Here is a 14977-nt window from a genome sequence, read left to right as displayed (position 1 = left end):
ACTGACAGGAGAAATGGACAAATGAGTTTCGGTACAATTCATGAAATAATATATAGCAGTAGTTGAAATGAGTGAACTAAAGGGAATTCCCTAGTGGTCCAGGGGTTAGGAGTGTGCACTTTGACTGCCATGGACCTGGCTTCAGTCCCTGGTCAGGGAACTAGGATCCCACAAGCCATACAGTGTGGCCCCAAAAAGTAATTAATTAAATGAATGAACTGGAGTTATTGAATAAATCTCAACAGCCTATTGGGCAAAAAATGTAGTCATACAAAGCTCTCACTTTTTGAGATGGTCCACACTCTGTCTCTCTCTCTGGATAAATTTACTTCTTCCCTATTAAAAAAATAGCCACAAAAGGATATAGGCAGTGTGATCACATTTATATAAAATATGTCTATATGAAAAGAAGCCTGCATATGTATATACATATACAACAAAATGATGACCTGCACGCACGAGAATGAGAAACCCAAACTTCAGGATAAAGGTTACCTTCTGTGATAGGAGAGGAAATTGGGCTCAGGGAGCCTTGCTGCATTTGTATTTCTTTCTTTTTTTTTTTTTATTTTAATTGGAGACTAATTACTTTACAATATTGTATTGGTTTTGCCATACACTGACATGAATCCGCCACGGGTTGTATTTGTATTTCTAATGTATTTCCAGTTGGAATAGGAACACTGAGGTTTTCATCATGCTTTTTTTAAATTTTATATGACTACCTAATGAAATATTGACAAGTGAACACCTAATGAAATATTGACAAAAAAGTTAAGTATAATATCGTTCAAACTCCTGTTGCCAAACATAATGAAGTGTAGGGATTAGACATTCAGCATTTTTTGATCCCTACTCTATACAGAGGGGATTGATTTTTAAATAAAAAACTAGCTTTAGAGGTTAGTCAGTTAAGGTCATGGCTATTGCAGTATCAACCAACGATAAGCAAAACAGAAAAAAATGATGATTCGTTCTCTGCTGCACTCTTTGCCCAAAATGCGTGTGTGGATTGTGAAATCAGCTTAGTAGGTTGTTATTACCATTTCCATTTAAATGGAATGGAATGGAATAGAAAACAATAATCAAGAAAATAGAGTATGCAGAGTATGTGCAGCAGGAATAAGTCTTGTCTCATGAAATGATGGTTGTATGTCCTTGTCTAGTGCATGACTGGGTTGTGTGCGCATGTGCTTATGTGTAAATGTGTGTGTGTGTCTGTGTCCTGAACTTCAGAGTGGAATGCATTTCTATGGATCATGGGCAGGAAGTTTGAAAACTGCCGTATTAGTTATCTATTTCTCTGAAACAAATTATCCCCCAGAGTTAGCAGCTTAAAACAGTAAATGTATATTACCTCACAGTTTCTGTGGGTCAAGGATTTAGCAGCATAGCTTGTTTTTCTATCTGTAGTTCCCTCTGCCATCCCTTTCTTCTCCTTTATCTATTGAAGGACGTCCTGTCATTCTCCTTGTCCTCAGTTTGAGAAGAGTCACCCCAGACTCCCTTCTGTTCCCCGGATAAGTATATCCTAAACGCTTCCTCCCTCAGCAAATAGAGAGATGAGGGAAGAGAAGAAAGACTCAAGATGAGCAAAGAGTGAGGAGAATCTTGCCTCAGTTGTCATTTTATCAGCCAGCAGCCAGGACGGGGTACATGTCTTTACCATCCCACCCCTACCCCACCCGTAGCGGGGCCCTCCCCATGTGGGCCTGGAGGGGCCACTGTGGGCCAGGCTGAGGAGCCATTCCCAGGAACCCAGTGGTATCATAAGGACAGCCTCCATAAACACACGTGCAGTTCTGTTTCCTGAGGCACCATTGAGGTCTCCCCCCACTGTTATGTAAGTTCAAGATACAGCACTTCACAGTTCCACTGGAGATTCTAGATCACTGGGGATTTCGTGTATTGGCTCATACAGTCCTGTCAGCCACCGAAAAGAGAGGCACCCCCATTCCCTTAAAAGTCTGGGCATGTGTGTGCAGAGGGCCCGGGGCGGGCTGGGGATCCAGAGACCTGGATCGTAGCTTGAGCTAAAGCATTTGCTAGTGCTGTGGCCTGGGGGAGCCAGCCCAAACTTCAGTCCTCTCATTTGACATCAAAGCCATAGTTGCCTGTTGCACAGGATTATAGTGAGAATTAAGCGAACCCTGTGTGAATGGAGACAGCTGGTACGGAATAAAACCCTGCACAAACGTAAGATACCAAGGAGGGAAGCACGCCTACACCTAAGAGTGAGCAAGACCAACATTTTCATTATCAACCGGATCCTTATTTGTATCTTTGTTTGGCTCTTCCTATATCAAATACTTTTTGTTTGTTTTTCTTCTTTTTAACTGAGGTATACTGAAGGACAGGGAATCCTGGTGTGCTGCAGTCCATGGGGTCACAAAGAGTTGGAAACGACTGAGTGACTGAACAAAAATAGTTGATTTACAGTGTTGTGCTAATCTCTGCTGTACAGTGAGGTCGCTCAGTTACACACATATGGGCATTCTTTTTTTTAATATTCTTTCCCATTCTGGTTTATCACAGAATATTGAATATAGCTTGCTGTGCTGTTCAACAGGAGCTTGTTTTGGCTTTTTTGGTTTTTCTGTTAGCCTCTAGGACAAAAGAGCAGACCCAGTTGCCCCTTGCCAGGCTCAACACACTCTTCTAGCGGGTTCACTGCTTCTAATCAAGGGGGCAGCCACACCCAGCAGGCTGACGCGAGAACTGGCAGTGCAGACAAAGGCACTTGAAACTTTCACCGGCAGCACACACCGAATGTCGCTGTGAAGGCCTGCTGAAGGCACAGTCACAGATGAACACTGGAGTGCAGGACTTAAAATTCCAGCCGTGCACACTGTCTCATCACATTCCACTCTTGTCTCAAATAATACCAGGGGATTAGTTACTCCTGACATCACTGGTTGACCACCATTGCTGACAAGAGCAGAAGTGGTGGAACTGAGGAACAAAAACACTTTTCAGAAGTGAAATTCTATGAAATATGTAATATATTATTATCTATTCTATTATTACTATATATATGGTATTAACACAGTAATATATTAATACACGAGTATTTATATAAGATTTCTCCCTAATGTAACTAACAATGTCCTAGAGCCGGGATTGAAAGCTACATCCCCCATGGGCCAAATGTGGCCCACTGTTTGTGTCTGTTAATAAAGTTTTATTGAAACACACATTCATTTATGTATTAAACTTGGATGCTTTCATGCCACATCCATAGAATTGAATTGTGACAGAGATTATATGGGCCACAAAACTACTCTCTGCTCCTTAGCAGAAAAAGTCAGTAGAACCCTGTCCTAGATTGTATAACCACAGTCTTCCAATAAAGATTAAAATAAAAAAGCACTCCACCACACCTTTGCTCTCCAAGTCCTACAGGGAGGATATTTTAGGGATTCCCTGATGGTCCAATGGCTAGGACTCCATAGTCTAACTGCCAAGGACTCGGGTTTGATCCCTGGTTGGGGAACTAAGATTCTGCAAGCCATGTGGTGCAGCCAAGAAAAAAAGGAAAGGATGTCTTGTGTGTATCTTTTGTGTCCTAGGCTCTCCTGTCAAGCAGTGACTCACTGGATTGTCACTCTGTGTTTGCTTGTTCCCTTCCCTCCAGACTGTGAGCTCCTTGAGGGCAGGACCTGGGGGTTATTCCCATGTGCATCCTGACTCCAGCCCAGGAAGTGCTTCCCAAGTTAAGGCTAAGGGGATGCAGTCACTCACTGTCTTCTCAGAGCCTAAAATTTGCTCAGGGAGACAGACAAGGAACAGCCTCTGAGTCTCAGCATCAGAGTGACGAAAACCCAGAGCATCCTGGGAACTCTTGGAGGGCCTGAGAAGCCTTCCTGGAGGGAGCACATGCCTGAGCTGATTCTTAAAGGATTCACCAAGGAGGAGGAGGGGGAGTCACACAATAAATGAATGCATGGATGAATGAGGGAATGGAAAGGCCTGCAAAAGAAGGGCGGCTGACATGGTTCAGTTTGGCTGAAGTGGGGCTCTCAGCTGGGTCTGGGCATCTCTTTATATGGAGGATGCGGCACAAGCCATGGCGATGCTGACCTGTCTGGGTGCTGTCGTGGCTAGGCGCTAGTCAGTGTGGAAGCGGCTCTTTTCGTTGTTGTTCAGTCACCTAGTCATGTCTGACTCTGTGACCCCCTGGACTGCAGCACGCCAGGCTCCTCTGTCCTTCACTATCTCCTGGAGTTTGCTCAGATTCATGTCCACTGAGTCATTGATGCCATCCAACCATCTCATTCTCTGGTGCCCCCTTCTCCTTTTGCCTTCAGTCTCTCCCAGCATCAGTCTTTTCCAGTGAGCTGGCTTTTTGTATCAGGTGGCCAAGGTATTGGAGCTTCAGCTCAGCATCAGTCCTTCCAATGAACATTCAGGATTGATTTCCTTTAAGATTGACTGGTTTGATCTCCTTGCTGTCCAGGGGATTCTCAAGAGTCTTCTCCAACACCACAGTTCAAAAACATCAATTCTTTGGCACTCAGCCTTCTTTATGGTCTAACTCTCATATTCATACATAACTACTGGAAAAACTATAGCTTTGACTACATGGATCTTTATTGGCAAAGTGATGTCTCTGCTTTTTAATATGCTCTCTGGGTTTGTCATTGCTTTCCTTCCAAGGAGCAAGCATTTTTTAATTTCATGGCTGCAGTCACCATCCGCAGTGATTTTGGAGCTCCCCAAAATAAAATCTTTCACTGCTTCCACTTTTTCCCCTTCTATTTGCCGTTAAGTGATGGGGGTGATGCATACTTGAAAATTGTTTATCCTAGAATATAGCATCTCATCAGCAATTCTACATTGATGGAGTGGTATTTTCCAGCCTCGGGATATGAGTTGCAGAGTTGAAAGGCCATATTTCATGCCAAACACTAGCCCATAATTAAAAGGAAACACACATATGCTGGTAAATGTGCCCTATGGTCACCTGTATCTTTGACCTGGACTCAGTGTGGGTAATCAAGAAGCTGGTGATGACAAAAAGAATACATTTAAGAAAAACTTAGTTTCTTAAAACAGATGTCAGTGCTGTCCATAAAGTGATGAAGAGTAAACAAAATGTGGTGTAGACATGCAATAGAATATTATTCAGCTGTGAATAAAGAACTCAGTACTGTTACATGGCTACAATGTGGATGAACCTTGAAAACATCCTGCTGAGTGAAAGCAGCTAGACACAAAAGGTCACTTATTCTAAGATTCCATTTATGAGAACGAACCAAAATAGGTAAATCCATAGAGACAGAAACAGACTTGTGGCTGCCAGGGGCTGGGAGGAAGGAGGAAGTGGAGACAACTATTTAATAGATCTGGGATTTCCTTTTGAGGTAAAGAAAATATGTTGCTGCTACTAGAGGGAAGTGGTGGTCACTCAGCATTGTGACTGCACTAAATACCCCTGAATTGTTCATTGTAAAGTGGTTGATTATATATTATGTCAATTTTGCCTCAGTTTTTCAAAACTGAAAAAAAAAAAAGGCCTAGAAAGGAAAAGAAAATGTAGACATACTCTTCTTGACCGTTAAGTCCACTAATAATGATGTTTAAAATTTTTAATTAATAAAACATCTAGGATTAACATATCCACACTTTTATATTTAAGATAATCAACAAGGGCCTACCGTATAGCACAGGGAACTCTCCTGAGTACACTGTAATAACCTATATGGGAAAAGAATCTGAAAAAGAATGCATATATGTATATGTATGGCTGAATCACTGTGCTGTATACCTGAAACTAACACAACATTGTAAATCTACTATACTCCAATATAAAGTAAAAATTAAATTAAAAAAAAATTTAAAAATAAGCTCTAAAGATATATTGCACAACACGGGGAGTATGGGGCTTCCAAGGTGGCTCAGTGGTAAAGAATCTGCCTGCCAAGAAGGATACTCAAGTTCGATCCCTGAGTCGGGAAGATCCCCTGGAGGAGGAAATGGCAAGCCATTCCAGTATTCTTGCCTGGGAAACCCCATGGACAGAGGACCCTGGCAGGCTACGGTCCATGGTGTCGCAGAGAGTCAGACACGACTGAGCGACTGAACCAGGGCAGCAGCGACACAGAGAATAAAATCAATATTTTATAGTCAGTTTAAAGGGGTATAATCTATAAAAATTTTGAATCATTGTCATGTACCTGAAACTAATGGAATATTGTAAGTCAACATCCTTCAATAAAGGTGAACAAAAAAAATTTTTTTTTAATTAATAAAATAAAACGGGGCAATGGCCAGGCAGCTGCCCAGGTTCCGAGTTGGGGCTTGAACTGACGACCCTCCTTTTGCCCCTCTCTTTAACAGAAGTGGAGAAAACCCGATGCCAGCGCGAGCGGGAACACCTCCTTGGCGCGGCCGACTCCCAGCGGCCCCGGCCCCCTGGGCTCTTCGTCCCCGAGTGTGACGAGCACGGACACTACGCGCCCACCCAGTGCCACGGCGGCACCGGCTACTGCTGGTGTGTGGACCGCGACGGCCGAGAGGTGGAGGGGACCCGGACCAGGCCTGGGATGCGGCCACCGTGTGAGTCGGAGAGCCGCGAGCGCTGCGGGGGACCCTCGCGGGGGCGCAGCCTGCGCGCTGCCTGCCCTGAGTCCTGGCCTGCTCCACTGGCTCGAGGCGCGCCCCCTCGCTCCCTCTCTCCTCTCTGCAGCCCCCGTTTCCGTCTCCCCGTAACTCACCCCGCTCTGCACCATCTCTCCCCACTTACCCTCTCCCTCCTCTCACCCTTTTCTTTTCCTTTTCGGTGCAAACCTGTCTTGTGCACATGATGGGCAGGGCCTGCTGGATAAGACCGCAGTTGATAGCAGAGAGTGTGTGTGTGTGCTTGGGGCGCCTCCGGGTGCAGCCTGGCCTTTCAGGGGCTCTGTGCTGGGGCATGGCGGGGATGGGAGGGACCAACCAGAGCCCCTCCTCAGCACCCTGTTCCTCAGGCATGGAACTCTTCTCCTTCTGTCACACCGACCTCCTGAAAGCTTGTGCCTGAACCTTTAGGTACTTGATCCATTTGTAATGATGCCAGGAACCAACAGCCACAAAGGTTTCTGCCAGCTGGCTCTGAGACAGTCCGTGCTGGTAGGAAGGCACCAAGCTGGGACTGGGGCCAGGCTGTGTGACACTGGACAGACACTTGCCTGAGTCTTGGTGTCCTTGGCTTCAACATCACACTTGAGCAAAATAATCTCTAGGATGCTTCTCGGCTCCAAAATTCGGTCCCAGATGTAGACAATACTAATTGTCACAAGTTACCAAAAGCGAATATAATCATTCCTGACATCTCCATTTGCCAGATGGCCAATAATCATAAATTGATCCCCTACCAGATAGTTCCTAGAGCTGCTAAGAGGCTACTAAGAAGGGATCACTCACAAACTTCATTATCTCACCCAACCAGCATTAGCTTGGTGTATCAGATGCCATGGTCTTGCGGGCATCTGCAGAGGGAAAGGCCTCAGTGTGGGCCCTAGAACCTCAGGGGACAGGGAAACAGAGTCAGGGTAGGGAAAGGAGCCCTGAGAGAGAGGCAGACCAAGCCACAGTGTCCTGACTTGGGGGGGTCGTGGGTTGGCCAGGGAAGGCTTTGCAGGCAATACCACCTGACCCGAGATTTTGGCAGCACCAGAGTCGCCTGCACTGGGGAAGTGGGGTTGAGGAGATCTGTGCTCCAGGTAGCAGGAGCAAGTTGAGGGGCTGGAATGAAGCCATCAGGAGTTTGTGTCCCATGCCGGGGGAGCAGAGTGGAAGTGAAGACATCAGAGGCTCTGTGCGGGGATCTGGCTTGATCCTGAGGGCAGCGGGGAGCCCAGGAAGGGTTTTGAGCAGGTGCTGATGTGACCAGGTTTCCGTTTTAGAAGAGCTGAGAGGAGGGAATGAGACCATGGCCATGGGGAGGCGAGGGCTGCTGCAGTGTTTACAGTTAATCCAGGTGAGGAATGGCTAGAGTTGACCTGAGGTGCAGGCAGTGTGTTTGGAGGGATAGATTCTGGAGATTAAAGAGATCCACCAGATTGGTTTATGTCACTGAGTGGGTATAACAGGCAGGATGGACCAGAGAAAAGAACTGAAAATGAGCTTGGCCGTGACCTGGTTCCGCCCTCTCACTGCAGAGGTCCATAGTGTGTCCGCGTGGTGAATGGCAAGACCAGGCCAGGGACCCAGGTTTCCCAACACCCTCTACGTGTTCCTTACCCGCAGCACAGGGTGCCTGTCCCCTCCTGGGATGTCCTCCTGTCAGGTGAACCAGAGCTTTGCTGGACATGCAGGTCAGCAGGGCGGAGGCAAGGCTGCGTCTAAGGGAGTATGAGCCTCGCCACTCATTTTGTCCTAGAAAGTCCAGAAGGACTGTGTTCCTGCTTGTGGGGCCTGAGACCCTCCTGCCCCCGTGGGGTGGGGTGAGTGGGCCAAGTCCACTCTGATGGACTTGCCTAGACTTTCAAGTCCACTGGGTGTGAAAATACTCAGCAGCTTCCCATGGGGGTGTGAGTTCCCCGTGGCCAGGATTTCGGGGTTTCTCCTGTTGCATTGTTTTGGATCGCTGCTACAGCCTGGATGCCCAGCATCCAGAGCAGGGCACCCATAGTCAGGTTAGTTCCATTAAGGGGGAGGCCGAGCCATCTTTTCCGCTTGATGTTTAATGTTATACTCCAACCCTGTGTCATCGTCATCACAAATGCCTTTTAATTGGCTGCGGTCTTTCTGCTCCTTATGCTCTCAGATATTAATAGGCACATGTGACTGTGCAGTTTGTGGTGCCCAGAAGGTGATGTGACAGGGCATGTGGGTGCGTGTGTGTGAGTCCGTGCATGTGCCCATACACGTGTATTTGTGCACTCCTGCTGCATACAGGCCTTGCTCAATGCCATCTCCTGCCACCCAGGTCTGAGTACAGTGACTCCTCCAGTTCACCATGGACCCCCGGTTCCTACCGCTGTGATCCCCCTGCCTCCCGGGACCCATCTACTCTTCGCCCAGACAGGGAAGATAGAGCGCCTTCCCCTGGAGGGGAGCACCATGACCAAGTCGGAAGCCAAGGCACTGCTCCACGCCCCAGTGAGTGTTGGCTGATGGCACTTTAGTGACAATTTCTGCTTCCGTGACCTGGAGCAACAAGCAGGGTGTGGTCAGACCAGGGACTGGGACTAGATGCCTGGACCCAGGGCCTCTTCATTCTGTGTGACCCTGGGTGTCCATCTCTAAATAGGACCACTATATTCCTAAGTCCCCTCCCCGCCCCCCAGGAGATTCAAGAGTGGGAACAGAAACGGAATGCCTGCTAGAGACCACTTTGGAATCTGACCCCTAGTGGGGGGCATCACCTGCGCCTACTATATCTTATCTGTGAGCATCTGTCAGGTTTGATCTCACCATCCCTGCTAAATTCACAGAGTGACTCATCTTTTGGCAGTCACTCAACTCAAGATCCTCATGTCTGCCTGGAGGCAGTAACCAGAGCTTTTCAAAGCTTCAAAGATGCGTTTTGTGAACTGGGGAATTTTTGTCCGTTAGATAGAGGTCGGACACTTCTGAGAAGCTGTTGTTTTATCTGGGATCCTGACCTTCTGCCAGGAAACCAAACTTAAGGTGGAGGCTTCCGACTGTGGACTTAAGGGGTGCAAGGACACTGGTGGGCCATCAGGGTCCTCTGAGGAGGCGGGAAGTGGCAGCGAGTGGTCCATCGGGCCTTGGAGATGAAAGTCCCGCAGAAATCCTCATTGCCCGTCAGTACTGCTTGCAGAGCCTTCTTGAAAATTCTAGATAGAAAGTTGCTTTCCTCTCGTCTTCCTTTCCCACACACCTGTCTCTGCTGCCTGCCCGGTCTTCTCAGCCTGCATCAATCAATCTCCACATCACAGGTGCCACACATGGCCACAGCCCCTCTTCTTTCTGACCAGGGTCAAAAAAAGTCTGCAAAGTAAAAATGCTTCTTTTTAAAATTTTATTTTATTGAAGTATAGTTGATTTACAACGTCGTGTTAATTTCTGCCGTACAGCAAAGTGACTCAGTTACACACACACACACACATTCTTTTTCACATTCTTTTCCATTATAGTTTATCACAGGATGTTGAATGTAGTTCCCTGTGCCATACAGTAGGGTCTTGTTGTTTATCTGTTCTCTACACAGTAGTTTGCATCTACTAATCCCGAACTCCCGTTCCTGCCCCTCCACACCCCACTGCCTTGGCAACCACAAGTCTGTTCTCTGTCTGGGTCTGTTTCTGTTTCATAGATAAGCTCCTTTGTGTCATATTTTAGATTCCACATGTGAGTGATGTCATATGGTATTTGTCTTTCTCTTTCTGGCTTACTAACTTACTAGAGATGGTAATCTTTAGGTCCATCCATGGTAAAAATGCTATGCAAAAGCCTCTTGCAAAGCAGCCTTGATTGTTCTTCCCCAGCACAAGCCCTCTGATAGATTCCCCCTTCACCCAGAGGAAGAAAAAAATCAGTTCTTTTCATGGCCTTTGGCTACCTGTCCCAACCCCATTTCCTGCAACTGCCCCCTCACTCACTGGCTGCAGCCCTCTGGCCTTCTGGCTGATCCTCAAGTCACCACGCACACTTGCACCTCAGGGCATTTGCGTTTGCTGTCCCCTGCCTGCAGTTTTCTCACTCTGGACACGCATATGTACCTTACACAAACTTCTGCTGCGCATCGCCTCTGGGAGAAGCCTGTCCTGGCTGCCCTGTTCAAACGCAGCCTCCAGTCACCTTTCTCTGTCTTTCAGCAAGCTCTCAGCACTACTCAATACATTGTATATCAGGGTACATGTTCTGTATCTCATGTATCTCTTCCCGCCAAGAATAGAGACCTGGATGGACCTAATGTCTGTAATATAGAGTGAAATAAGTCAGAGAAAAACAAGTATCATACACTAAAGCAGGTGTGTGGAATCTAGAAAAATGGTACAGATGAACCTATTTGCAACACAGGAATAGAGGCACAGACATAGGGAACGGATGCGTGGACCGGGTGGGGTTGGGGGTGGCATTTAAGATGAACTGGGAGACTGGGATTGACATGTGCACTCCCATGGGTAAAACAGATCGCTAATGGGGACCTGCTATCTTGCACAGGGAGCTCAGTTCAGTGCTGTGATGACCTAGAGGGGATGGGTAGCGGGGAGGCCCAGGAGAGAGGAGATCGGTGTATACATACGGCTGATTCACTTTGTTGTACAGCAGAAATTAGCACAGCATTGTAAAGCAACTCTACCCCAATTAAAGAATATCAGCACACCAAGACCAGAAATTGTCCGTCTATTTCATGGAGGTATTTCTTTCACAATGGTGTTTCCAGACCCCAAACAGCGTTTGGCACTTGAAAAGTATGTACCGAAGGAATGCATAAGTGATCTTTATGATTTCCTGTTGCCTCACTGAAGTATAAATTCCTCAAGGGGCAATCATTGTTCTTTTGTATCCACTATCACACACTCCCACGTAGTAGGAGTGGGTTCAATTCCATGGGAAAGCCAGTTTCTCCCAACGCCAAGGGGAGAGGCTTAAATGTCAAATGAGGCTATGAAAAGCAAGAAGCTGAGATGTGATCAGTGGAGGGGAAGGTGCTGAAACAATATTCACTGTGTCTTTCCTATCTATTATCTATCAATCATTTAACCATTTATCTAGCTATCTGTTTTTATCATCTAGGTATTTTAGTTTAACTGTACCTAATGCCACCATTCAATGGCATTAAATACCACTGTCATCACCATCCATCGTCCCAAGATGAAACTCTGGATCCATTCACTAATGACTCCCTCCTCCTCCGCCAGTCTTCTGCAACCTCATTCTACTTTCTATCTCTATGAATTAGCCTGTTCTAGGGAAACTCCTCTAAGTGGAATCATGCAGTGCTTGCTCTCTTGTAACTGGCTTACTTCACTTAACATAATATCTTCAGATTTCATCCATATTCTGACATGTGTCAGAATTTCCTTCCTTTTTATGACTGGGTAATATTCCATCATATGGATATTTCATATTTTGTTTATCTATTCATCAGTGGAGAACTTGGGCTGCTTCTAGTTTTTGGCTATTGTGAATAATGTTGCTATAAACATGGGTTTACAAACATCTGTTCAAGTCCTTACTTTCACTTCTTTTGGAAATAAACCAGACATGGAATTATATGGTAATTCTATTTTTAATTTTTTGAGGAACTGCCATACTGTTTTCCTTAGCAACTGCACCATTTTGTATTCCCACCATCAGAGCACAAAAATTCCACATTTCCCTGCTACTTTGCTAACACTTATTATTTTCTGTTTTTTTAATTGTAGCCATACTAATATGTGTGAAGTGGTATTTTGTGATTTTGATTTGCATTTCTCTGGTTGGTAAAGAATCCACCTGCAATGCAGGAGACCCCAGTTCAATTCCTGGGTCGGGAAGATCCCTAGAGAAGGGAAAGGCTACCCACTCCAGTATTCTGGCCTGGAGAATCCCATGCACTGTATAGTCCATGGGGTCACAAAGAGTCAGACACGACTGAGCGACTTCACATTCACAAGGGTTGTGAATGAGATGTTCAGTTGCTCAGTCGTGTCTGACTCTTTGCAGCCCCATGGACTGCAGCATGCCAGGCCTCCCTGTCCATCACCAACTCCCAGAGCTTACTCAAACTCATGTCCATTGAGTCAGTGATACCATCCAACCATCTCATCCTCTGTCGTCCCCTTCTCTTCCTGCTTTCAATCTTTCCCAGCATCAGGGTCTTTCAAATGAGTCAGTTCTTCGCATCAGGTGGCCAAAGTATTGGAGCTGCAGCTTCAGCATCAGTCCTTCCAATGAATATTCAGGACTGATTTCCTTTAGGATCGACTGGTTTGATCTCCTTGCAGTCCAAGGGACTCTCAATGAGAGTCTCCTTCAACACCACAGTTCAAAAGCATCAATTCTTTGGTGCTCAGCTTTCTTTATAGTCCAACTCTCACATCCATACATGACTATTGAAAAAAACCATAACTTTGACTAGACGGACCTTTGTTAGCATCTTTTCTTGTGCTTAAGGGCCACTTATATATATATCTTCTTTGGAAAAATATCTATTCATATCCTTTGCCCATTTTGTGGTTGGGTTATTTTGTTGTTGTTACTGAGCTGTAGGAGTTCTTTATATATTTTATCAACCCTTCATCAGATATATGATTTGCAAATATTTCCCCACCTTCCATGAGTTGATTACCTTTTCACTTTGTTGACTGTATCTTTTACTGAACAAAAGTTTTCCATTTTGGTAAGATCTAATTTATATATTTTTTGCTTTTGATGTCATAGCCAAGAAATTATTGCCAAATCCAACATTATGTGGCTTTCAACCATGTTTTCTTCTAAGAGATTTACAGTTTTAATTGTTATATTTGGGTTTCTGATTCATTTTGAACTTATTTTTTTATATGGTGTAAGGTAAGGGTCTCTGTGTCCTTTCTGACCTGACCTCTGAAGGGGAAGTGTTTGCTTCAAGAACTCTGGTTCTCCCCTAAAACATCTTCCTGGTCTTCCACTTCTTTGGGGTCCAGGGGCTTTACTTTATGTTTCCATATACATTTTAGAGTGAACTTGTAAGTTTCTACTTTAATAAAAACAAAGAAAGAAAAGCCTTCTGGGATTTTGATATGGATAGCATTGGATCTTTAATTCTTAATTAGGGAGAATTGACATCTTAGCAGTGTTAAATCTCATGATCTATTAAACTAACATCTCTTCATTTATTTGCATCTTCTTTAATTTCACTATGCAATGTTTTGTAATATTCACTCTAAAATATTTTGGTTTTGTTGCTGTTATAAACATTATTATCATAAAATTCTATTTTTTGCTGGTATGTGGAAATACAGTTTTCTGTTGATCTTGGATCCTGCAACCTTGCTAGATTCAATTATTAATTAAAATATTAGTTTAGATTCCCCAGGAGTTTCTACATAAATAATCATATTGTCTTAAAATAGAATGATTTTACTTCTTCCTTTCCAATATTTATGTGTTTTATTTCTTTTTTATGGTCTTCAGTTTGTCAAAGGTTTCTTAGATAATATACAAAAAGCATTATCCATAAAAGAATAATAAATTGGACTTTACAAAAATGTAAAACTTTTGCTCCCAAAAAACGTCATTTAAGAAAATGAAAAAGTGCTATGTGCTGAGAGAAACTGAAGCAGGTTGCCCTGCCCTCCTCTAGGGGATCTTCCTGACCCAGGGATCAAACCCATGTCTCAACGTCTCCTACACTGGCAGATGGGTTCTTTACCACTAGTGCCACCTGGGAAGCCCCATATATATACATACTTATGCACATATGACAACAGATTTTTATCTGAAGTTTATAAAGAACTCCTGCCACTCAATAATTTAATTTTAAAAATGGACAAAAGACTTGAAGATACTTCATTTTGAAAGGTGTCCAAATGCCTGTAAGCACATGAAAGATTCCTACTATCATGAGGCAGGAGGAGATGAGCCACTCTCACCACTGGTCTACACTTCCAGGATAAAGTCATCATTGGCCTGGCCTTCGACTGTGTGGACAAGATGGTTTACTGGACCGACATCAGTCAGCCTGCCATTGGGAGAGCCAGTCTGCATGGCGGAGAGCCAACCACCATCATTCGACAAGGTGGGCAAGCAAGCATCATTCTTGGTTTTGCCTTTAATAGCCCATGGGGCTCTTGGGGGAGAGAGCAGAGTCATGTGGTGTATGGTTGTTGCAGGGTATGGTGATTAGAGATGGGCTGGGTTCTTGGGCTCAAACATCACCCTCTCTAGCCTTCTCTGAACAGTCCTCCAAGGACTCATCACTAAATCATGAGCATCTTAGCTGGGATGTGTTGCTAGAATAAAATTAAAGCAGGGTAAGTGTCCATGCCTGTCTCTGAAAGCTTATGTAGCCAGTTTTAAGGAATAATAAAGGCTAAACTCAACCATCCAGTTTGGATAT

At 44.9% G+C, this 14977-nt stretch overlaps 1 protein-coding gene across 1 annotated transcript in view; it reads left to right on the top strand.

The window, feature by feature from the left end:
- NID1 (nidogen 1) overlaps window positions 1-14977 on the top strand; it is an 88292-nt gene that overhangs the window by 61476 nt on the left and 11839 nt on the right. Inside the window, exons 13-15 of the mRNA XM_055425761.2 lie at window positions 6340-6558; window positions 8912-9084; window positions 14530-14656. Coding sequence (XP_055281736.2) covers window positions 6340-6558; window positions 8912-9084; window positions 14530-14656 — 519 coding nt within the window. The remainder of the gene's footprint in view (window positions 1-6339; window positions 6559-8911; window positions 9085-14529; window positions 14657-14977) is intronic.

The sequence above is a fragment of the Moschus berezovskii genome, chromosome 12, assembly GCF_049115385.1.
Source record: "Moschus berezovskii isolate FMDL1 chromosome 12, NW_MosBer_1.0, whole genome shotgun sequence".
In the NCBI taxonomy this organism is placed as follows: Eukaryota; Metazoa; Chordata; class Mammalia; order Artiodactyla; family Moschidae; genus Moschus; species Moschus berezovskii.
The sequence above is the reverse complement of the archived record's forward strand: the minus strand, read 5'-3'. Positions and strand labels throughout refer to the sequence as shown.